Raw genomic sequence first — 26,705 nt, forward strand, 5'->3', positions numbered from 1 at the left:
GCGTCTTGGTTGCCTGGACAGCGATCCTTTGCTGCCGGGTTACGTGACGCCGGCGCTGCACACTTCCGGGTCCTCCTGGTCGCGCATGCGCCATTGTGCGCCTGCTCCGTTCATTGGCGTTGCTGTGTGTATATATAAGCCTCCGGTCCCTCCTGCACAACACCCCCTGACGAAGGAGTATATCCGAAACGCGCGTCGGGGTGCGCTGTGCTTGGAGTGAACGGACCGTGACAGGTAGTGACCTATTGTCGTTATTAGGGCATTTTTGTTAACATATATATCACTTGGAACCGGGCGGACTCTGATGCAGGGTTTAGGCACATATTGTGCTGTTTCCACAGACGGATTTTTTTTCTCACACACATTTAGTCATTTGTTTGGATATATTATACGTTTCCAGCTGTTTATATTGCACTGATGCACTTTTTTAGCATCACACACATAGTTGTGATGTAATACACATTTATATATATATATTACATAGTGGGTATATTATTACCAGCACGGTGCACTTTTTTTATTTTATTCTGCAACATATAACTTTTTTTGTTTTTATTTAATTTTTATTTTCCTTCTGTGATCACAGGCATATAGGTATATTTACATGCATCTTTGCACGCCTTAGGTCCAGGTGATGAAGTGGTTGTATATTAATATTGTAAATCTACCTTCTGTTGTGTCCGCTCACGTTTTTATGCTATAGACATTGGAATAGTTCCTTTTTATAGGCCATTTTGATAGCACATAATTTCTATATATATTTATGCCTCCAAGCACAGGCACACTTTTATAGTGCCATCCTTTATAATTCAATAAAGATATATTATATTGTTATACCATACTTGCCTTTCGTTATTTGAAACATCATTCTTTATTTATTTTTTATGTTTGATTTTCATTTCTGGGGTCTAGTTTTTCAACCACACAGGAGTGCATTGGTACCCAAAATGTGGCTAGAAACTGAGTTTGGACAAACCGCAGTGCTTGGAAGGGAAGAAGCACCATTTGAATTTTGGATCACAGATTTGGGTCAGATAGGCTACATATGCCATGTTGCATTTGCAGGACCCATGAGATGTCCCAACAGCAGAAAACCCCCACAATGGACCCCATTCTTGAAACTACACCCTTCAAGGATTTTATCCAGGGGTACAGAGAGCTTTTGAATGCAGGTGCTATACAGAATTTGATTACATTAGGCACACAATGTTTCTTTAAACCCAAATTTTTCACTTTTGAAACAGGTAAAACATAAAAGTGGAGCATACAGTTTGTTATACACTTTCATCTGAGTGTGGCAATACCCTACATGCAGTCAAATTTTGCTTGAACATACTGCAGAGCTGGGAAAGGAATAAGCGCCATCTGGTACTTGGAGTCTAAATTTGGGTGGAATAGATTTCAGACAACATGTCTCATTTACAGTGCCCTTTACATGTGAAAACAGCAGAAACACCCCACAAATGACCCCATTTTGGAAACTAGAACCCATCTAGAGATGCAGTGAGCATTTTAACTTGTAGTCGATTCACACAACTTTTGAACGTCAGACATATATTGCATATATTGGTTAAATAAAACTATCATAATTCTACTGCTCAAACCCTGAGTGAGTTTTTTATCTGTTTATAATTACGGATTGGATCCCTACTTGGGCACCGCTACTCTGACAGAGTGAAGTATAGTCACAGAATTGTTTTACATTGGAATGCAGAAATATAACACTTTAGTGGCAAAAATGTTTTTTTTTCCTATCTGCAAATTTGGCATTTACACAAGGTTTAATAGGTGAAACTGGACCCCACAATTTATTGTTCAATTTATCGCAAATGCGGCGATGCACCATATGTTATCATAAACTACTGTTTTGCCACATGTCAGGGCTGAGAAGGAAGGAGCACCATTTATCGTTTGGAGAACTGATTTTTTTAGAATAGTTTGTGGCAACATTTGTGGGGCCCAAAAAATGACAGAACAGCGCACAGTGGGGCTCAGAAGGAGGGGAATATTTGGATTTGAGAGTGCAGATTTCTTTGGATTTTATTTGAGGGGCTTGAAGCCATGTCACTTTTCTAGAGTCTTGTTCTACCAGTAATGTGGGAACCTATTTTTCCAGTGACAGATGATAGACATGAGTGGGGGCTGGTTTTGTGCGGGATATTTAGGGTTTATATTGGTAACAGTTTGGGGTACATAACATTCTTTGATCACTTCCAGAATAAAGCTGGATCCCAACTTTGTGTTCTACGCTAAATGCTTACGTGGGGTTTTCCATGTATATTCCACAAAAATGCGATTCAGAACCACCCACCATAATGAGGCAGATGGAGACACTTTGGACTCTGGCATCTGTTTTGGTGGTATCTGTCTTTTTAGGCGTGCACAGAACTGTTATCGACCACACTCATGCGCTTAAAAACGGCTAAAATCATGGGACACCACCTTTATGCGCTAAACGCTCTCATTTTTCATATTTCTAGTGCAGTAATGCAGTTCAATTTTCATGTTTCATGGTTGCATGTTTTAGCGCTGCAGTGTGCTGCCTTATTTACTTGACTGTATACGAGTTGGCGACTCTAGGTTCAGCACCTGTTCACACTTAGTCTATGTTTGGATGTGCCGGTCAGGTTTTTGAAATGTATTCTTTAGCCTTCTGATTGTGCACTCCGCCTCCTAGCCACAGGTGTTTTAATTACAGCAGGTCCAATACCCCTCCATAGAGAGAGAGAATTTTAGTCTAGGAAGAGGTTTCACATGTACCCATTCAGATGGAGACGTTTATTCTCAGCGAGGTAAGGCAAGTTTAGGACCTGGTATAAGAGAGATGCCGTAAAGGGGCTACCAGGTACACATAAAATTGGCCATTTTTATGCGCTAAACGCTCTCATTTTTCATATTTCTAGTGCAGTAATGCAGTTCAATTTTCATGTTTCATGGTTGCATGTTTTAGCGCTGCAGTGTGCTGCCTTATTTACTTGACCACCTTAACAGAGACCAGGTGGAGTCCAAAATGACCCCATCTGCCTCATAAGTGAGTGGTTCCTTCGGGGTTTGTCTGAATCACGGTTTTTGAGATTTACGCAGCTATCCCAATGTACAGTTGTACTCAAACGTTTACATAATCCGGCAGAATTTTTGCTTTCTTGGCTTTTTTCAGAGAATATGAATGATAACACCAAAACGTTTCCACTCACGGTTAGTGGTAAGGTGAAGCCATTTATTGTCAAACTACTGTGTTTTCTCTTTTTAAATCTTAATGACAACCCAAAACATCCAAATGACCCTGATGAAAAGTTCACATACCCCATTTCTTAATACCGTGTATTGCCTGCCTGCTTTAACATCAATGACAGCTTGAAGTCTTTTGAGGTAGTTGTGGATGAGGTTCTTTATTTTCTCAGATGGTAAGGCTGCCCACTCTTCTTGGCAAAAAGCCTCCAGTTCCTGTAAATTCCTGGGTTGTCTAGAATGAACTGTGTGCTTGACATCTCCCCAGAATCAATGATATTGAGGTCAGGAGACTGGGATGGCCACTCCAGAACCTTCACTTTTGCTTCTCTTTTGCTGCCTGAATCAGTGGAGTGGCCTGTGAGCTCCCAAGCTGGGCAGTTTCAATGCAAATGCGATCCTCCAATGCTGCAGAGTTGAAGCAGAAATGTACCATTAAATGTAATTGCTTGATGAATAAAAACTTTCTAAGTTGCCAAACATTGTTTAAATGTATAGAGGAGTGTTGGATGTGAATAAATTTGCAGGACCTAGTCCATCTCTGGCCATTGGGTATGAGCCTTGATAAATGCCTCCTACCTTACTGCATCTGTGGCTCTTCTTTTGATTGGCTGACCTGGCACAACGTCACTTGTGCATCACGCTACATCAATGCCTTTGGACAAGGTCGGCTAATCAGAAGAAGAGCCGGGTATGCTGTCTGATAAGAGGTGGTTCTCAGGACTCCAGCAACCTTAAATTATCTACATGGCCGATGAACAGGTCTTATGAATCAATTCACACCAAATGCTGGATAAATCTATGCATCTACTGTAGCTTTAGGTTGTGTGGGAATATGGTTGTATTGTTATCCAGCGTTGCCAACTTGACTTTTTGACTTTTTTTTAAATCAGACAATATTTTTTACAGACACATTGGAAATCCATATTGAATCTTTATTTTTATAAGTCATACATGTCTAGAGGCCGGAATTCTGATATGAAGACTTTTCCTGCTTATAATAGTAGTAAACATAACCTGTACAAGTTTCTTCAGCCTAAAAAAAATCATGGACACCTTCATTTTCTGTTACGGATAGGACAAAGGAGTGTCTACTTTTACAGACTGTCCTATCATTTCTGGACGGTTCGCAATCCTGTTGTTGGCCAAGAAGGGAAGCAGAGTAAACCCAACCTTTCTCAAGATTCCCATTATTCATATATGCAATGCCTTCTGATGACATCACCGTCCATGGTTGGTTTGCTTCAATATAGGTGGTCTGGTTTATTATACCATGGTTTATGAGATAACACTGTATGTAATACAGACTCGTTGACATAAAGAATGTTAATGCACATCACTTGAGGTTCTCAGAGGTTCTCACCTAGGGCAAAGCATTTAATTTAAACCTCATATGACATTCAATGTAAGTGTAAAAGTTCTTTCTCCTTCTTCTAAAGTGGAAATATTTTCCGGTGCGCCAATGTCATTGTAATATATACGTCCCATGTTGTTTCCTTAAAAGGAAAGCTCTCTCTCCCTTTTTATCTAACATGGAAGTTGCATTGCATGACTTCCAACTAATCTTTCCAGCTTGACAAATACATTTTTCTATCATTCAAAAGTGTACTTTCTGGGCACAGAAAATGAAGAAGGCCACTGATTACAGTAGTAGTAATTACTGTAGTCTTCAAGATAAGCCACTAGTATCAGACTAACCTATCTGACTCTCAGGACCCTTATTAATCCATTGAGTAATGGGGCAAAGTGCTTTATGAAACCAGTAGTGGGTGTGCCTTGTATTACAGCAACTCAACTTCATTCAATTGAAAAGGACTGGGTTGTAATACCAGACACAGCCACTATGAAGAGTATAGAGTACTTATCAAGCAATGAATGTGGATGTGGTGCTTTCTGAGTGAAGGACTTGACTAAATGATTTATTACAGTCATTATACACTATAAATGATAAGTAGCTCAAGGCAAGTTGGGCAAAAATGACTAAAGACCCCATACACATCAGACTAATGTCTACCAAGCCCGCCAATATCATTGGGTTGACTCTATCGTGTATGGGGACATCAACCGACTGATTTTCGGAAAATGTTGATATCACATGTGTTATTTTGAACAGCCGATCGCAGCATTGTTCTGAAAATAACCCACCAGCCGCTGTGCCAGTTGGTGGCTTTCTAATAAAGAACACAGGAGCTCTTGACCGAATCAGTTCTCCTGTATATAGGAGAACCGGCTGAGATGGCCGTTCCATTGCTCATCCAATAGCTTTCTAATGTGTATGGCCAGTTTAAGGGCGAATTTCACTGGTTGATCGCCGCCGATAAACATCAGTCAATCTTATGCATGCAAGTCGATTAGCGATCATTTAATAGACTGTTTAGAAAGGCCGACTCTACTGCCATACGCACAGAACGATCAGTCATAAAATTGTTCTGTGCACACAGAATATCATTGCTCTCGGCAGCACATGTTCTGTTTACGCAGGATGAAATACTGCCGAGAGTGATCACTTTTAAGCAAACTTAAATCCATTTTACCCAATGAACCAGTGCTTTACTTAATTGTCAGGTGATTGGAAGCCTGTTTAGACAGTCCGTTAGTCAAGAGATGAGCTTTCCTAAGAACGCTCATTCCTGCTTACCGGCCAGTATTGTTTGGAACAATTGAACCCACGGCCTGCTGATAATGTAATCAGTCTAAGTGCTTTTAGTGCTTGTATTGTGCTGTTCTTTATGTGCCGAGGTAACTGTTAGGGTACTGTCACACTATAACATTTCGGTCGCTACGACGGTACGATTCGTGACGTTCCAGCGATATCGTTACGATATCGCTGTGTCTGACACGCAGCAGCGATCAGGGATCCTGCTGAGAATCGTACGTCGTAGCAGATCGTATGGAACTTTCTTTCATCGCTGGATCTCCCGCTGTCATCGCTAGATCGGTGTGTGTGACACCGATCTAGCGATCTAGCGATGCGATCCAGCGATGCGTTCGCTTGTAACCAGGGTAAACATCGGGTAACTAAGCGCAGGACCGCGCTTAGTTACCCGATGTTTACCCTGGTTACAAGCGTTAAACTAAAAAAAGACAAACAGCACATACTTACATTCTGGTGTCCGTCAGGTCCCTTGCCGTCTCTGCTTCCCGCACTGTGACTGCCGGCCGTAAAGTGAAAGCAGAGCACAGCGGCTGTGCTTTCACTTTCACTTTACGGCCGGCAGTCACTGAGTGCGGGAAGCAGACTGCAAGGGACCTGACGGACACCAGAATGTAAGTATGTGCTGTTTGTTTTCTTTTAGTTTAACGCTTGTAACCAGGGTAAACATCGGGTAACTAAGCGCGGTCCTGCGCTTAGTTACCCGATGTTTACCCTGGTTACCCGGGTACCTCGGCATCGTTGGTCGCTGGAGAGCTGTCTGTGTGACAGCTCCCCAGCGACCACACTACGATTTACCTACGATCACGGCCAGGTCATATCGCTGGTCGTGATCGTAGGTAAATCGTATAGTGTGACGGTACCCTTAGGCTCTCAGTATTGAGACACATTTTATATATATATACATTTTTAATGTATCGAAATGATAAGGCATATTATGTAACAAGGTAACAATTGCCTTCAGTTAGCATCTGTCAGGGTTTTCTTTTATTCGCTGTTTAGAAAGCCCTTTTTGAAAAATCCATTTTAAATCAATGATGACATAGCCAAACCTTGCTGCATGCTCTTGTTTAAGGGTGAAAGCACACTTAGCTTTACCGTCGATTTAATTTTTATTTCATAAATCAGTAGTACTAATTCTATCTAGATAGGAGGGAGGAGGGGGAGGGAGGAGCTCTGTCTGTAACTCCTCCCTCTTCCCATCTACATAGAATCTTCTCAGTAGCGCCTGCCATCTCCTGTCTCAGTAATGGGAAAGTCTGTCCTCACTGACTACAGATTTTACCTCAGAACTGACAACTTTGATAATGTCTGATCAATTTTGGCAGAGAAGAAGCAGATATATTACAAAGTTTCTCATTTTCATATGTATTATTGATTTATGAAATGAAAATTAAAAGGATCATTACTATTTAAAAACAGGAGATCAGTAGAGAAAATACTAGTGGGCCTAAGGCCGGATATAAATGTATATACTACCTTTCCAAATTTTGGGTTCACCCAGACAATATTGTGTTTTTCATGAAAATCATACTTTTATTAACCCCTTAATCCCATATGACGTACTATCCCGTCCAGGTGACCTGGGACTTAATTCCCAGTACGTCATATGCGATCGGCCGCGCTCACGGGGGGAGCGCGGCCGATCGCGGCCGGGTGTCAGCTGCCTATCGCAGCTGACATCCGGCACTATGTGCCAGGAGCGGTCACGGACCGCTCCCGGCACATTAACCCCCGGCACACCGCGATCAAAGATGATCGCGGTGTGCCGGCGGTGCAGGGAAGCATCGCGCAGGGAGGGGGCTTCCTGCGGGCTTCCCTGAGACGATCGGTACACGGTGATGTACTCACCGTGTACCGAGCGTCTTCTCCCTGCAGTCCCCGGATCCAAAATGGCCGCGGGGCTGCATCCGGGTCCTGCAGGGAGCACTTCCGGGTCAGGATCAGGCTGCAGCTGCAGCTCTAATCCTGCCCGGCTGTATGTCAGATCACCGATCTGACAGAGTGCTGTGCACACTGTCAGATCGGTGATCTGTGATGTCCCCCCCTGGGACAAAGTGAAAAAGTAAAAAAAAAAATTTCCACACGTGTAAAAAAAAAAAAAAAAAAATCCTAAATAAAGAAGAAAAAAAAATATTATTCCCATAAATACATTTCTTTATCTAAAAAAAACCAATAAAAGTACACATGTTTAGTATCGCCGCGTCCGTAACGACCCGACCTATAAAACTGGCCCACTAGTTAACCCCTTCAGTGAACACCGTAAGAAAAAAAAAAAATGAGCCAAAAAACAATGCTTTGTTATCATAACGCTGAACAAAAAGTGGAATAACACGCGATCAAAAAGACGGATATAAATAACCATGGTACCTCTGAGAACGTCATCATGTCCCGCAAAAAACGAGCCACCATATAGCATCATAACCAAAAAAACAAAAAAGTTATAGTCCTCAGAATAAAGCGATGCCAAAATAATTATTTTTTCCATAAAATAGCTTTTATCGTATAAAAGCGCCAAAACTGCTTCATCAATTTTACCAAACGCGGAACGGTATAAACGCCTCCCCCAAAAGAAATTCATGAATAGCTGGTTTTTGGTCATTCTGCCTCACAAAAAATCGGAATAAAAAGCGATCAAAAACTGTCACGTGTCCGAAAATGTAACCGATAAAAACGTCAACTCGTCCCGCAAAAAACAAGACCTCACATGACTCTGTGGACCAAAATATGGAAAAATTATAGGTCTCAAAATGTGGAGACGCAAAAACTTTTTTGCTATAAAAAGCGTCTTTTAGTGTGTGACGGCTGCCAATCATAAAAATCCGATATAAAAAACGCTATAAAAGTAAATCAAACCCCCCTTCATCACCCCCTTAGTTAGGCTAGTTTCACATTGCGTTAATGGGTTAACGCTAACGGACAGCGTTGCACGGCGAAAATGTCACAATTAACGCCGTGCAACGGGTCCGTTAGCACACCCATTGACAGCAATGTGATTTTCGGGTGTAGCGCATCGCTAGAGCGTGCCATTTTCGGCTCGCGCTAGCAAGGTGCCGTTCTTTTGTGGCGCGCCTCGGACGCCGCTTGCAGCATCCGCGGCGGGCCCGAGGTCCGATCCCCGATCTTCCAGAGCGGGGACGTTAACGTGACCACTAAACACGACACCTAAAAAGACATTGCGTTAGCCTTAGGGAAAAATAATAAAATTAAAAAAAATGTATTTATTTCCATTTTCCCATTCGGGTTAGGGCTAGGGTTAGGGCTAGGGTTAGGGCTAGGGCTAGGGTTAGGGTTTGGATTACATTTACGGTTGGGATTAGGGTTGGGATCAGAATTAGGGGTGTGTCAGGGTTAGGTGTGTGGTTAGGGTTACAGTTGGGATTAGGGTTAGGGGTGCGTTTGGATTAGGGTTTCATTTATAATTGGGGGGTTTCCACTGTTTAGGCACATCAGGGGCTCTCCAAACGCGACATGGCGTCCGATCTCAATTCCAGCCAATTCTGCATTGAAAAAGTAAAACAGTGCTCCTTCACTTCCGAGCTCTCCCGTGCGCCCAAACAGGGGTTTACCCCAACATATAGGGTATCTTTGTACTCGAGACAAATTGGACAACAACTTTTTGGGTCCAAGTTCTCTTGTTATCCTTGGGAAAATAAAAATTTGGGGGGCTAAAAATCATTTTTGTGGGAAAAAAAAAGGATTTTTTATTTTCACGGCTCTGCGTTGTAAACTGTAGTGAAACACTTGGGGGTTCAAAGTTTTCACAACACATCTAGATAAGTTCCGTGGGAGGTCTAGTTTCCAATATGAGGTCACTTGTGGGGGGTTTGTACTGTTTGGGTACATCAGGGGCTCTGCAAACGCAACGTGACGCCTGCAGACCAATCCATCTAAGTCTGCATTCCAAATGGCGCTCCTTCCCTTCCGAGCTCTGCCATGCGCCCAAACAGTGGTTCCCCCCACATATGGGGTATCAGCGTACTCAGGACAAATTGGACAACAACTTTTGGGGTCCAATTTATTCTGTTACCCTTGTAAAAATACAAATCTGGGTGTTAAAAAACATTTTTGTGAAAAAAAAAGAATTTTTATTTTCACGGCTCTGCGTTATAAACTGTAGTGAAACACTTAGGGGTTCAAAGTTCTCACAACACATCTAGATAAGTTCCTTGGGAGGTCTAGTTTCTAATATGGGGTCACTTGTGGGGGGTTTGTACTGTTTGGGTACATCAGGGGCTCTGCAAATGCAACGTGACTCCTGCAGACCAATCCATCTAAGACTGCATTCCAAATGGCGCTCCTTCCCTTCCGAGCTCTGCCATGTGCCCAAACAGTGGTTCCCCCCCATATGTTGGGTATCAGCGTACTCAGGACAAATTTGAAAACAACTTTTGGGGTCCAATTTATTCTGTTACCCTTGTGAAAATACAAAACTGGGGGCTAAAAAATAATTTTTGTGAAAAAAAAAAATTATTTTAACGGCTCTGCGTTATAAACTGTAGTGAAACACTTGGGGGTTCAAAGCTCTCAAAACACATCTAGATAAGTTCCTTAGGGGGTCTAGTTTCCAAAATTTTGTCACTTGTGGGGGGTTTTAATGTTTAGGCACATCAGGGGCTCTCCAAACCAACATGGCGTCCCATCTTAATTCCAGTCAATTTTGCATTGAAAAGTCAAATGGCGCTCCTTCCCTTCCGAGCTCTGCTATGCGCCCAAAAAGTGGTTTACCCCCACATATGGGGTATTGTCGCTCTCAGGACAAATTGCACAACAACTTTTGTGGTCTAATTTCTTCTCTTACCCTTGGGAAAATAAAACATTGGTGGCGAAAAGATCATTTTTGTGAAAAAATAAGATTTTTTATTTTTACGGCTCTGCATTATAAACTTCTGTGAAGCACTTGTTGGGTCAAAGTGCTCACCACACATCTAGATAAGTTCCTTAAGGGGTCTACTTTTCAAAACGGTGTCACTTGTGAGGGGTTCCAATGTTTAGGCACATCAGGGGTTCTCCAAACGCAACATGGCGTCCCATCTCAATTCCAGTCAATTTTGCATTGAAAAGTCAAATGGCGCTCCATTCCTTCCGAGCTCTGCCATGCGCCCAAACAGTGGTTTACCCCCACATATGGGGTATCGTCGCACTCAGGACAAATTGCACAACAACTTTTGTGGTCTAATTTCTTCTCTTACCCTTGGGAAAATAAAACATTGGTGGCGAAAAGATCATTTTTGTGAAAAAATATGATTTTTTATTTTTACGGCTCTGCATTATAAACTTCTGTGAAGCACTTGTTGGGTCAAAGTGCTCACCACACCTCTAGATAAGTTCCTTAAGGGGTCTACTTTCCAAAATGGTGTCACTTGTGGGGATTTCAATGTTTAGGCACATCAGGGGCTCTCCAAACGCAACATGGCATCCCATCTCAATTCCAGTCAATTTTGCATTGAAAAGTAAAATGGCGCTCCTTCCCTTCCGAGCTCTGCCATACGCCAAAACAATGGTTTACACCCATATATGGGGTATCAGCGTACTCAGGACAAATTGGACAACAATTTTTGAGGTCCAATTTCTTCTCTTACTTTTGGGAAAATAAAAAATTGGGGGCGAAAAGATCATTTTTGTGAAAAAAATATTTTTTATTTTTACGGCTCTGCATTATAAACTTCTGTGAAGCAATTGGTGGGTCAAAGTGGTCACCACACATCTAGATAAGTTCCTTAGGGTGTCTACTTTCCAAAATGGTGTCACTTGTGGGGGGTTTCAATGTTTAGGCACATGAGGGGCTCTCCAAACGCAACATGGCGTCCCATCTCAATTCCTGTCAATTTTGCATTGAAAAGTCAAATGGCGCTCCTTCCCTTCCGAGCTCTGCTATGCGCCCAAAAAGTGGTTTACCCCCACATATGGGGTATTGTCGCTCTCAGGACAAATTGCACAACAACTTTTGTGGTCTAATTTCTTCTCTTACCCTTGGGAAAATAAAACATTGGTGGCGAAAAGATCATTTTTGTGAAAAAATAAGATTTTTTATTTTTACGGCTCTGCATTATAAACTTCTGTGAAGCACTTGTTGGGTCAAAGTGCTCACAACACCTCTAGATAAGTTCCTTAAGGGGTCTACTTTCCAAAATGGTGTCACTTGTGGGGATTTCAATGTTTAGGCACATGAGGGGCTCTCCAAACGCAACATGGCGTCCCATCTCAATTCCTGTCAATTTTGCATTGAAAAGTCAAATGGCGCTCCTTTCCTTCCGAGCTCTGCCATGCGCCCAAACAGTGGTTTACCCCCACATATGGGGTATCAGCGTACTCAGTACAGATTGTACAACAACGTTTGGCATCCATTTTATCCTGTTACCCTTGGTAAAATAAAACAAATTGGAGCTGAAATAAATTTTGTGTGAAAAAAAGTTAAATATTCATTTTTATTTAAACATTCTAAAAATTCCTGTGAAACCCCTGAAGGGTTAATAAACTTCTTGAATGTGGTTTTGAGCACCTTGAGGGGTGCAGTTTTTAGAATGGTGTCACACTTGGGTATTTTCTATCATATAGACCCCTCAAAATGACTTCAAATGAGATGTGGTCCCTAAAAAAAAATGGTGTTGTAAAAATGAGAAATTGCTGGTCAACTTTTAACCCTTATAACTCCCTAACAAAAAAAAATTTTGGTTCCAAAATTGTGCTGATGTAAAGAGACATGTGGTAAATGTTAAATATTAAGTATTTTGCGTGACATATCTCTGTGATTTAAGGGCATAAAAATATAAATTTGGAAAATTGCAAAATTTTCTAAATTTTCGCCAAATTTCCGTTTTTTTCACAAATAAACGCAAGTTATATTGAATAAATGTTACCACTAAAATGAAGTACAATATGTCACGAGAAAACGTTTTCAGAATCGCCAAGATCCGTTGAAGCGTTCCAGAGTTATAACCTCATAAAGGGACAGTGGTCTGAATTGTAAAAATTGGCTCGTCATTAACGTGCAAACCACCCTCGGGGCTTAAGGGGTTAATCAAATGAGTTGCCAAATAATCTTTAATAATCTTTATTTTTTCTATAGCACTAACATATTCCGCAGCGCTTTATAGTTTGCACCCATTATCATATATGGATAGATAAGTTAATACCCCCACAATTTTTGCTACAGGATAGGAACTGGTATACCGATTGCTACCAATTTCCAGGCATAATTCAGAGCGCACAGCATATTTGACATATTTGAGTTATGTTGATAGCTGCATCATTGAGCTCGATGGATTGGTAGTATTATAAATACCTTCATGTTACTGCAGAGTAAGAGAAATGATAAAATATGCATAATTATTCTGCCATATTAGGTCTTGCAACAATGAATCGTGTATCTTTTAAAGGGTAGTTGTCATCAGTGAAGACCACCTATTGTTTAAATCGGGGCTATGTGTTACATTTTTTAAAATTTCTTGGCAATGTTATTTTATTCCATATTATCTGTATTAAGCAGTTTAGGACTGGACCATTTTCTCCTGTTCTTAATCAGTAACATTTTGTTGCTTTTTTCGTACATGCAGTTGAAAGATTTCAAATAATTTATTGTTATTTATTATTACTATATATTTATTCATTATTTTTTATCAAATAAGGAGTTAAAATAATTTTGCATCTTTTTTCATGACAAGACCGACTATGAATAAGGGACTCCTAAATGATAAGTGTCTTCTTTTCTGATAGTATATTTATGATGGGGATTTCTGATACCTTATCTGGTGGTGGGAATTTCTGATACCACACTTGGGATTATGAATAAGTTACATAGTTACATAGTAACATAGTTATTAAGTTTGAAGGAAGACTATAAGTCCATCTAGTTCAACCCATAGCCTAACCTAACATGCCCTAACATGTTGATCCAGAGGAAGGCAAAAAAAACCATGTGGCAAAGAGTAAGCTCCACATTGGGGAAAAAAATTCCTTCCCGACTCCACATACGGCAATCAGACTAGTTCCCTGGATCAACGCCCTATCAAGGAATCTAGTATATATACCCTGTAACATTATACTTTTCCAGAAAGGTATCCAGTCCCCTCTTAAATTTAAGTAATGAATCACTCATTACAACATCATACGGCAGAGAGTTCCATAGTCTCACTGCTCTTACAGTAAAGAATCCACGTCTGTTATTATGCTTAAACCTTTTTTCCTCCAAACGCAGAGGATGCCCCATTGTCCCGGTTTCAGGTCTATGATTAAAAAGATCATCAGAAAGGTCTTTGTACTGTCCCCTCATATATTTATACATTAACATAAGATCACCCCTTAGTCTTCGTTTTTCCAAACTAAATAGCCCCAAGTGTAATAACCTATCTTGGTATTGCAGACCCCAGTCCTCTAATAACCTTGGTCGCTCTTCTCTGCACCCGCTCTAGTTCAGCTGTGTCTTTCTTATACACCGGAGACCAGAACTGTGCACAGTATTCTAAGTGTGGTCGAACTAGTGACTTGTATAGAGGTAAAATTATGTTCTCCTCATGAGCATCTATGCCTCTTTTAATGCATCCCATTATTTTATTTGCCTTTGTAGCAGCTGCCTGGCACTGGCCACTGAATATGAGTTTATCATCCACCCATACACCCAGGTCTTTTTCATTGACGGTTTTGCCCAGAGTTTTAGAATTAAGCACATAATTATACATCTTATTACTTCTACCCAAGTGCATGACCTTACATTTATCCCCATTAAAGCTCATTTGCCATTTATCAGCCCAAGCTTCTAGTTTAGATAAATCATCCTGTAATATAAAATTGTCCTCCTCTGTATTGATTACCCTGCAGAGTTTAGTGTCATCTGCAAATATTGAAATTCTACTCTGAATGCCCCCTACAAGGTCAGTAATAAATATGTTAAAAAGAAGAGGGCCCAATACTGACCCCTGTGGTACCCCACTGCTAACCGCTACCCAGTCCGAGTGTGCTCAATTAATACCCACCCTTTGTTTCCTATCCCTAAGCCAGCTCTCAACCCACTTACACATATTTTCCCCTATCCCCATTATTCTCATTTTATGTATCAACCTTTTGGGTGGCACCGTATCAAAAGCTTTTGAAAAGTCCATATACACTACATCCACTGGGTTCCCTTGGTCCAATCCGGAACTTACCTCCTCATAGAAGCTGATCAGATTAGTCTGACATGAATGGTCCCTAGTAAACCCATGCTGATACTGGGTCATGAGGTTATTCCTCTTCAGATACTCCAGTATAGCATCCCTTAGAATGCCCTCCAGGATTTTACCCACAGTAGAGGTTAAGCTTACTGGCCTATAATTTCCGAGTTCAGTTTTTGTCCCCTTTTTGAATATTGGCACCACATTTGCTATACGCCAGTCCTGTGGTACACACCCTGTTATTATGGAGTCTTTAAAGATTAGTGACTTCTTAAATGATAAATGTTTTATTCTTATGTCTTATTTGATGGTGGAAATATCGGATACCATGCTGAACAAGAGATCTCTAATGATTAATGCGTATAATTCCCTGATTCCATACTGATGGTTGCTTTTCTGATACCATATTGGTGGGTCGTTTCTACAGGGGTGATATCTGACGGCTTACATCAATTGGGGACCCTGATATTAGGCTGACATTTACATGTCCTTCACACCGTATGGATGGTAATAATGCCACCGAATAATGGTGTTTAATGTGGGAACAAACATTCGTATGTGCTCCATGTATATGATCCCTAATAGGAGGGACAATATACTCTGGTGACCCTCTTGAATTCCATTATTTAACGGAGGGTCCAGCTCTCTCACTACCTACAGGGATAATATAATATATGTCTACGCAATCCCTGTACCTCAGTCATTTCCTTCTGTGTATGGCACTTGTTTTTATCCTGGAGATTCTAATGGGACCAAGCTGTCTACACAAAGATACCCAATAAATTAAGCTGGAGACCTTGATGCACATACACTTCAAATTTTTCCAACTTTTTGTTTTGTGTCTACAATTTGGGCTAGGGTGCAATAGGGTGAAGAGGGACACCGACGCTGAGCAGGGGCACCACGGAGTACAAATTAAGGTGCTGACCTCCGCTGCCAGGAAGGGAGAGAATTTAGGAAGCACTAGGGACTTACTAGGTCCACATATTTACCTCCTGAGGACTTATTGGGTGATCCCAGACATACCGCATTGTGTATACCAGGGGTGTCAAACTGCATTCCTCAAGGGCTGCAAACAGGTCATATTTTCAGGATTTCCTTGTACTGCACAGGTGATAATTTAATCACCAACTCATTTGTGTAGGTGATTAAATCATCACCTGTGCAGTACAAGGAAATCCTGAAAACATGACCTGTTTGCAGCCCTCGAGGAATGCAGTTTGACACCCTTGGACTGTATACAGCACTTGAAAAGACTGAGACTGTAATAAACAGTCTCTGCCTTCTCTAATGGTGAGCTCGTCTCTGTTTGACAGCTGGCTGTCGACTTCAACAGCTGTATGATCACATGCAACTGCTGTACTTTGCAGTGACGTTTTAGAATGTCACTACAAAATAGAATGCAGACCGGGACCTTTGGGTGTGACGTATCCTCGGGCAGTGGAGATGATACTGATGTGTATCTGCCCTCGGTATGGCCGGACTTAGCTCCTCTTTCTCTGCACAATGTTTGGTGGTAATACCTTGCTGTAATCCCTCATTTTATGTGAGGTTATTATTATTTTTAATAATTAGTCATAGGAAAACAAAGAAGAATGGAGACTATTACAATGACTGCATACTCTATTGCTCAGGAAAACTAAAAAATGAAAATGCTTCCTGAGTCTGAATGACTTTGTGTCTCGGCTGCTGATCCTTGGTAAACTCAATGAATCTTCTTTTTTAGACAGTGTGTATTACTGATAGAAAACACTTAGCCGGGGCAATATGGCGACCTTAGTGGTGATACCTGTCATGTGACCAAAGATTCCTGGGTGTCGCTGGTATGTTACAGTACAATACAATTGAATGTGGTCACATTGTGACCCTCAGGGTTTCCAGCTGCGATAAGCAAATCCAATCACATTGGATGTTTTTCAGCTTACATGTCGTAGTACCCTTGGGGTCGAAACTTGACCATATTTACTTGTATTGCACTGCAATGTAGCATCGACTCCAAGCAAACTTTGGTCTTGTGACAGATCGCAGCCAACGTCGCTGTGTAGCCCCAGCCTAGTAGTATATACTATATGTTAGAAATGTAACCTTGGCCCCACAATGTTTTTTTAAAATATATGTCATTCACATGTCCTTGAAGTACAGAATGCCATAGATACTGTTGCTGATCATGGGCAGAATATATGTTTAGTATTTTTTTTGTCAAGTTCTAAGGTGCTTGTGGTTGGTAATTATTAATTACCTTTGTTAATATTTGTTTCAAGTACAAAACATGAAAACTAGGGTGTCTGTCCTGGTGGGGTGCACTTATTTAGCGCTTGGGAGTCTAATAGTATGGGCATCACTAATAGGCTGTAAGCCAGACACTGTGCACTACCTGTGTGTGCCCAGCGCCCTATACAAGCCACTTTTGTGCAATCTAATAGTAAGCAGTCACCCCCTCCATGAATTAGTGGTTGTCTCATCAGTATTTTGCACTTGTGTTGCCGCCATCTTTGTTACATGGGTTTGCTGCATCCTGATAGTGCTTAGTTCTGAGACCTGAGACCTTTTTACTGTGTTAATTCTTGAACTTTCGGGGGAGTTTTAATTTTGCTTTTAATTTTACTGGTGCACTGTAGAGCTGTCTGCCAATCTGTGCCAAGTCGTGACTCTAGCCGCTACTATCCATTTTTTTTGTTTGGTTGACCACTCGATCTGTAAAAAAACATAGACATGTGAACAGCTACAAAGACTGTAATGGGTAAAACACAGACAGAAGACGTGCATGATTTAAGGGGGTTTTGACCCCAACTGGCACAAAGCGATAAAAAAATAACAAACCATAATATTCTTACCGAGGAATCTTCACAGTGCGGTCCCCGATCACAGCTTGTTTACAGTGTGATGACACATACCGTACATCACCGCAGCGGCCAGCGGGTGACTGTCACATTTACATGTCAGGTTGTCTAAAATTCCATTTAAAGCAGAACAACACATTGATATTATAAGCTCAGACCTATTATGATGATCAAAGAATACATTTGAGAGACAATGACTGAGTTCTAAAAATAATTAACTTGATAGTCTGTTTTAATTTATAGAAGTTGCACCATGCCAGAAAAATGTGCTTGATGTCTAGCCATATATAGTCCTAAAACTAGGACTATACAAGAGGAATTCTCAAGTGGTATATATGGTTACAACTGATCAAAAGCATTGATGACATAAAGTATAGCTAGTGGAAACGTAAAGATGAACCTCTGAATGTGTATGATGTCTTTGGAGATCTGACTCCTCTGCTCATGTAGACATTAAAAATAACATGTAGAAAAGAAACATTTTGGTTCCCTACAGTCTCCACCAGAGGGAGCTAAGGGGTTGACTGAATGTCAGCATTACAGTATACAATCAGCTTCCATACTCCATCTTCTGGCAGCTGCAAGTGGTCGTATCTTAGCTTTTACACAATATGATCTTCAGAAATGAATTATCAGATTACATGTAAATACAATCAGTTTTGCAATTTACTGCTTATACCATTTTTCAGCCGTTCTGGAAATATTAACAATTTTCTTTTGTTTACAGTTTGTTGCCTTGGGAGCCGACCACCACTGCTAGGCAGCAAAACAAATGCAGTGCTTTAGATGCTGTTTTACATTGATCTTATAAGCATTGCACTAAAGGTGACCACTGGCCAGGATGAGAATACCAGCCCCCAGCTGTCTGCTTTAGCAAGGCTGGTTGTCAAAAATTAGGGGGACCCCTCCTGTTTTTAAAAATTATTTATTTCAAAAATTAAAAAAATATGGCATGGGGACCCCTCTGTTCTTGATAACCAGCCTTTCTGAAGCTGACAGCTGAGGGTTGCAGTCCCCAGCTGTGAGTTTTGCCTGACTTGTTATCAAAAATACAGGAGAACCCACACTTTTTTAGAAATTATTTCCAGCGCAGGAGGCGGGTGATGAATACTCCTATCAGTTGCGCCTGCTCTCACTGTTATTAGCGGCAGCAGGGGTCGGCTGACGGGAGCGGCTGTCTAACCGGTGGGGATGATTTCACTGCCGCTCAGAAGCGATGTTTGCTGCGCTGTCATGCACATGACAAGGAAAGATATATCTTAATAGATAAACGTGTGCACAGCATATAGTTTCTGGTGTTCAGGTAGATCCAACACCTTAATTATGTATAAATAAAACCTGGCACTCACTTTATACGTGGAAGTAAATTTTATTTTCCATCAACAAAAACCAGCAACAAAACGTTTCGGTCATCAATTAGACCTTCATCAGTTACATGTAGTGGATGGTGCCTGGAAGGGACTTGCCAGTGTGGGCATATAGTGATACACTTCCTTAGTATATATGGAGGGATGGTCAATATAAGACAGCCGCTTGTGCAAGGCGTGACAGACGCTCTTGTGATCTGGTTTTCAATTGTTCTTGGATGGTAGCCCTGATTCAAAAAGGTCTTTCTGAGGTGACCAAGGTGTTCATCTCTATCCATGGGGTTGGAACATATAAGATTGTATCTGATGGCTTGGCTGTAGACAATAGAGTTTTTTATGTGTTTTAGAAATTGTCCCATTTAAGGTATGTTGGACGGTCGATTGGCTTCTGATACAGGGATGTCTCTAATTTATTGTTCTGCAGCTTAATGACGGTGTCCAAAATTAAACTGTTCATGGAACGTCTTTAGCTGTTGCTCAGACTCCGTCCAGATGATTTACCCTACTGTGGAACCCACAAAAAAAAAAATCACTGCTTTGGTACCATGGGGTCTATATGACCCCAGGCTCAAAATCGTCATATTTCATTAAAATGAACATGCTGGCTGTTCAGAATAATCAAGTTTTATTCTGTCATCATTTCAGAACACAGTTCTGAAATCAAACATAACTTTGAAGTGATTTATTTGTCATCATCAAACACAAGCTGAAATTTACACCAAAATGCTTTACTAATAACTGTAAGTACCGTATATACTCAAGTATAAGCCGACCCGAGTATAAGCCGACCCCTAATTTTGCCACAAAAAACTGGGAAAACTTATTGACTCGAGTATAAGGCTAGGGTGGAAATGCACCATTTACCGGTGAATTTCAAAAATAAAAATAGATGATTATTTCCCCATAGCTGTGCCATATAGTGCTCTGCACCGTTCATTATTTCCCCATAGCTGTGCCCCATATAGTGCTCTGCACCGTTCATTGTGCCCCATAGCTGTGCCATATACGGTGCTCTGCACCGTTCATTGTGCCCCATTGCTGTGCCATATACGGTGCTCTGCACCGTTCATTGTGCCCCATTGCTGTGCCATATACGGTGCTCTGCACCGTTCATTGTGCCCCATTGCTGTGCCATATACGGTGCTCTGCACCGTTCATTGTGCCCCATATCTGTGCCCATATACGGTGCTCTGCACCGTTCATTGTGCCCCATTGCTGTGCCATATACGGTGCTCTGCACCGTTCATTGTGCCCCATTGCTGTGCCATATACGGTGCTCTGCACCGTTCATTGTGCCCCATTGCTGTGCCATATACGGTGCTCTGCACCGTTCATTGTGCCCCATATCTGTGCCCATATACGGTGCTCTGCACCGTTCATTGTGCCCCATTGCTGTGCCATATACGGTGCTCTGCACCGTTCATTGTGCCCCATATCTGTGCCCATATACGGTGCTCTGCACCGTTCATTGTGCCCCATTGCTGTGCCATATACGGTGCTCTGCACCGTTCATTGTGCCCCATTGCTGTGCCATATACGGTGCTCTGCACCGTTCATTGTGCCCCATAGAAATCTCTGCCGCCGCTGCTGCAATAAAAAAAAACACATACTCACCTCCCTTGATTGCAGCTCCCGGCGTCTCGTTCCGGCGCCTCCATCTTCCCGGCGTCTCTGCTCTGACTGATCAGGCAGAGGGCGCCGCGCACACTGTATGCGTCATCGCGCCCTCTGCCTGAACAGTCAGAGCGCAGACGCCGGGAAGATGGAGGCGCCGGCCGGGAAGATGGAGCGGCGCCCGGCGGCTGGAACGAGGACAGGTGAATATGCTATACTTACCTAGTCCTGGCGATCCTCGCGCTGTCCCTCTGCCTGGTCTTCGGTGCCGCAGCTCTTCCTGTCAGCGGTCACCGGCACCGCTGATTAGAGGAATGAATAGGCGGCTCCGCCCCTATGGGAGGTGGAGCCGCTTATTCATATCTCTAATGAGCGGTCCCACGTGACCGCTGAAGAGAGGACGAAGCTGCAGCACAGAAGCCCGTGGGACGGCAGGGACAGCGCGAGGATCGCTGGGACTAGGTAAGTATACCTCAGCGCTCTCACCCCCTCACCCGCCGACCCTGCCACCCACATTGACTTGAGTATAAGCCGAGAGGGGCACTTTCAGCCCAAAAATTTGGGCTGAAAATCTCGGCTTATACTCGAGTATATACGGTATTAAAATTCAATTAAAAAAAAGCAAAATAACTGCAACTGTGTGGATTTTAGTAAAAACATAATGAGAACGAATGATCTGGCAATAAACTTAGCCCTTGCATTCACTGCACGTCATAGTGCCATGTTCTTCATAAATGAACTTCTTCCAGTCATTTCAAACAAATCTCGTCTTTTTGGCCTTCGATCGAGGACAAACATAGCACCGTGTGCGCTGTCCTGTAACACTGCTGGTGTCACTTGGAACATCTGATGGTGCCTGCAAAATTCCAAAGCTCCGGATACATATAGTAACATAGTAAGGCCGAAAAAAGACATTTGTCCATCCAGTTCAGCCTATATTCCATCATAATAAATCCCCAGATCTACGTCCTTCTACAGAACCTAATTGTATGATACAATATTGTTCTGCTCCAGGAAGACATCCAGGCCTCTCTTGAACCCCTCGACTGAGTTCGCCATCACCACCTCCTCAGGCAAGCAATTCCAGATTCTCACTGCCCTAACAGTAAAGAATCCTCTTCTATGTTGGTGGAAAAACCTTCTCTCCTCCAGACGCAAAGAATGCCCCCTTGTGCCCGTCACCTTCCTTGGTATAAACAGATCCTCAGCGAGATATTTGTATTGTCCCCTTATATACTTATACATGGTTATTAGATCGCCCCTCAGTCGTCTTTTTTCTAGACTAAATAATCCTAATTTCGCTAATCTATCTGGGTATTGTAGTTCTCCCATCCCCTTTATTAATTTTGTTGCCCTCCTTTGTACTCTCTCTAGTTCAATTATATCCTTCCTGAGCACCGGTGCCCAAAACTGGACACAGTACTCCATGTGTGGTCTAACTAGGGATTTGTACAGAGGCAGTATAATGCTCTCATCATGTGTATCCAGACCTCTTTTAATGCACCCCATGATCCTGTTTGCCTTGGCAGCTGCTGCCTGGCACTGGCTGCTCCAGGTAAGTTTATCATTAACTAGGATCCCCAAGTCCTTCTCCCTGTCAGATTTACCCAGTGGTTTCCCATTCAGTGTGTAATGGTGATATTGATTCCTTCTTCCCATGTGTATAACCTTACATTTATCATTGTTAAACCTCATCTGCCACCTTTCAGCCCAAGTTTCCAACTTATCCAGATCCATCTGTAGCAGAATGCTATCTTCTCTTGTATTAACTGCTTTACATAGTTTTGTATCATCTGCAAATATCGATATTTTACTGTGTAAACCTTCTACCAGATCATTAATGAATATGTTGAAGAGAACAGGTCCCAATACTGACCCCTGCGGTACCCCACTGGTCACAGCGACCCAGTTAGAGACTATACCATTTATAACCACCCTCTGCTTTCTATCACTAAGCCAGTTACTAACCCATTTACACACATTTTCCCCCAGACCAAGCATTCTCATTTTGTGTACCAACCTCTTGTGCGGCACGGTATCAAACGCTTTGGAAAAATCGAGATATACCACGTCCAATGACTCACCGTGGTCCAGCCTATAGCTTACCTCTTCATAAAAACTGATTAGATTGGTTTGACAGGAGCGATTTCTCATAAACCCATGCTGATATGGAGTTAAACAGTTATTCTCATTGAGATAATCCAGAATAACATCCCTCAGAAACCCTTCAAATATTTTACCAACAATAGAGGTTAGACTTACTGGCCTATAATTTCCAGGTTCACTTTTAGAGCCCTTTTTGAATATTGGCACCACATTTGCTATGCGCCAATCCTGTGGAACAGACCCCGTCGCTATAGAGTCCCTAAAAATAATTTGCTTGACATTCTTTGGCATTTGATGTACATCCAATTGCTAACTCGCATATGGAGTGATCAGTGCAACTGCGACTTCCTTCAAAAACTTATTGCGTTTGTCAAAATTCTTAGATGCGTAATTCAGTACATTTTCAATAAAAATAACATAATCATTCACTGCAGCGCTGTCAATCATTCCATAAAAAACCCTCATTGGCCACTGATTTGTTTTTCTAGCAGTGCTGTACAAGTTGCACATTTGATCTGCGTCACTTTCGACCCAGCTCAAATTATCTTCCAAATTACCTTCATTATCAGTATCAACATCACTAGAAGCATCCAAAGCTGCCAATATTTCATCAGGAGTTATCACAGTTCATCTAGCCATTGTTTATGTTAGGGTTGGCGGAACGCACCGAGTATATATATACTGTATGTATTATTAGGTGCATTTGCAACCCGGGGTCCACCGTGCTGGAGAGGAACCTGCTGCTGGCAAATGGCGGTCCTATATGGCGGTATAAGCGAACTCTGTTAACTCCACAGCGTCGCTAGCAACAAGATGCTGTGCCCTGTTAACCTCAAAGAGGTACATAGCTACCAACCGGAGCAAACTGTGGTCATGCAGTGAGAGAAAACAGAAAAACAATTCCTCACCGGAGGTGCCGGTATTCTAGGGGCTTATTTCAGCCAAACCCTAACTGCATCCAGACATGACCACACTGGCGCTGAGCTCATAGACATTGGTTTGATACTAGTGCATGGCCGTGCGGCCAATCAAACCTTTTATAGCTGCAGCAACTTCAGGACCTTCCTAGAGGACCAATGGGAGCTGCTACAGTACCTGAGCAACTTCAGGACCTTCCTAGAGGACCAATGGGAGCTGCTGCAGTATCTGAGCATGTGACCCCCGACCTCCAATGAGAGGTCTTACCCTGGGCATGCTCAGAAGGGGAAAAGCAGGACTTAGTCCCAGAGACGTCTGCTCGCCGCTGACCAGTACTGGCTACAAAGGCAGAGCGTGGAAGAACAGTAGTAACCAGTCGCCAAGTATCAGCCTGAGCCAGATGCTGGGACCGACGTCTCCGCTGAGCAGGCTCCACTGCGGCTGGAGAAGAATGGATGACCGCAGGGGAGGTGGTTCGAGATTCCCCCTGTGCAGAGGCGGGAACTCGACACCTAACAGTTTATTTACAATTATATTACAAAACCTGCGAATAAACAGAAAATATTTAAAAAAAATGTCAGATAATAAAGATACTATGGGGTAAAGAGAGTCCCAAACACAGAAAATTGAAAATAACTTTGAAACAAAATTGAAAAACAAATTCAAAATATCAACATAAGCAGAAATATGTTACTTGAAAATACATAGAAGGTCACTGTCTGAGATTGACCAGTTTTAGAAATATTTCAATTTATTCAGCGCTGGGATCTATATGACCCCATGGTTCCACAGCAGGGTTAAAATATCATCAGTGTAGAGGTAGTAGGAGAGATCTGATGGGACATGAGGACAAAAAGTAAATTTCAAGCTTGGCCATGAAATGATTTGCATACTGTGGAGCCATTTTACTGCTCATTGCTGTGCCAGTCTTCTGTAGATAGATCTTGTTGTCAAATTCAAAGTAATTGCGGGTGAGGATGAATTTTATAAGTTTCACCACAGAATCAGCATCAGTCCCTGTGTTTTCCATGAAGAATTTGAAGGCATTTAATCTATCCTGGTGTGGGATATTAGAGTACAAAGATTTCACATCCATGGTGGCCAGGATGGTTCCTTCTGGTAGAGGACCTATTGCTGATAGTTTATTCAATAGGTCAGTTGGGGCATCATAACACAGAACCAGACCCCAATCAGGGGACAATTAGCATTCACTCCTTATCTACAAACTGTTCCAATATTTTTGGACACAACTGTTTATCACTCTCCCATAATGACAGTTCTGTTCTGTGTTGTGTATAAATATGTGATTCCTCAGATGTCGTATTAGTCTCTGCCTGATTAAGAGACCTGAGTAGTCTTGAAAGCTTGCAATTTGTTTCAGTTAGCCATTAAAAGGTATCAACCACTGAGGACTCGCAATTCTAAATATTATCCTATTTTTTTAAACATTCATGATGGTTTTGGAATTATTGTCATCTTAGACCACACTCTAATATTATAAATAAATTGTTAGACCATACTATATCAATTTCTATGTTTTCCATTGAATTTCTAGGAGAGAAGCACAGCTGGATGAAGAGGGACAGTTCTTGGTGAGAATAATTTATGAAGACTCCAAAACCTATGACCTTGTATCAGCAGCGTGCAAAGTGCTCAGTAAGTAGATTGTGGACTCCTGTAAAACTGTGATAACTGCTGCAGGAAGTTTGCGAGGAAAGCAATTCACGTTCATGGCTTTCTAATCTATTTTTACTCTTCTGTGTTTCTTAAATGAAGCTGAAGTTTATGTAGTGAATATATTTAACATGCAGTGTTATTACTGAGCCCCTTACACTAAGAGAAGGTTGCATTCTTTTATGGCAGGCTTTTAAATATTATCCACAGCCTAAGCTGCAGGACTTTTTAAGACATAATTTCGCAAATCCACGCCCTATATTTTTCCTTTCCATATAGTAACATAGAATTTAATCCATTCTAGTCTATCCAATGTAATGTGTTTTGGTTGTAGGGGCATTTTTAAGAATGAATTGTGAATAACAATTTGTTTTGTGTGTGTTTATGTGACTTAACGTAAATGTTCCTTCAAATACACAGAAAATGCCTGAAGAACCAATGAACATGATATAGAGATTCAAAGATAGGCTTCCTATGGTATATGACCTCCACACTTTTTGCCATTATTAGGTGTAACTACAACACCGTCCGCCCTTATGAAACACTGCCTATACTATGGCTGTCCCCTCTCTAATTTTCCATTACACTTTCTATATCCCCACACAGTCCCTCTGCCATGCTAAGCCCTCGCCATATTTCACACTATCCCTTCTCTATATCTATTCTGTGCCCCCTCTTCACACTTTGCCCTCATATTGCTCACCATGCAGCCCTGTTCAAACTGTAACTACTCCTCATACTGTCCCCCTACACAGTATGATGATCACCACAGCCGCCAATATGGTATGATGTTCACAACAAGCCAACAATATATTTTATGGTCACCCACACAGCCACCCATATATAGTATACTTTGCTGTCCCCCCGCACAGCCCCTTATTTCATGGCCTCCCCACACTCCCTCTCATTACATTCCCCTCTAGAAAGCACCTCATTTTATTCTCCTCTGCACAGTCTCTCATTTTATGCCCCAACATACCCTCTTTTTATGCCCCCCTGCACAGACCCTCATTTTATTCCCTTCCTCTGCACAGCCTCTCATTTTTTCCCTCCCCCTCTGCTCAGCACTTCATTTTATTCTCATGCACTGCACAGACCATCATATTTTTCCCATCCTCTGCACAGCCTCTCACTTTATTCCCCATCTGCTTAGCCC

General features: G+C 42.0%; 1 protein-coding gene across 1 annotated transcript in view; it reads left to right on the forward strand.

Annotated features, from left to right (window-relative positions):
- Positions 1 to 26,705, forward strand: part of GUCY1B1 (guanylate cyclase 1 soluble subunit beta 1) — a 164,550-nt gene that overhangs the window by 53,154 nt on the left and 84,691 nt on the right. The window contains exon 3 of the mRNA XM_069744118.1: positions 25,431 to 25,531. Within this exon, the coding sequence (XP_069600219.1) occupies positions 25,431 to 25,531 (101 nt within the window). The remainder of the gene's footprint in view (positions 1 to 25,430; positions 25,532 to 26,705) is intronic.

Source organism: Ranitomeya imitator, chromosome 1 (assembly GCF_032444005.1).
Source record: "Ranitomeya imitator isolate aRanImi1 chromosome 1, aRanImi1.pri, whole genome shotgun sequence".
In the NCBI taxonomy this organism is placed as follows: domain Eukaryota; kingdom Metazoa; phylum Chordata; class Amphibia; order Anura; family Dendrobatidae; genus Ranitomeya; species Ranitomeya imitator.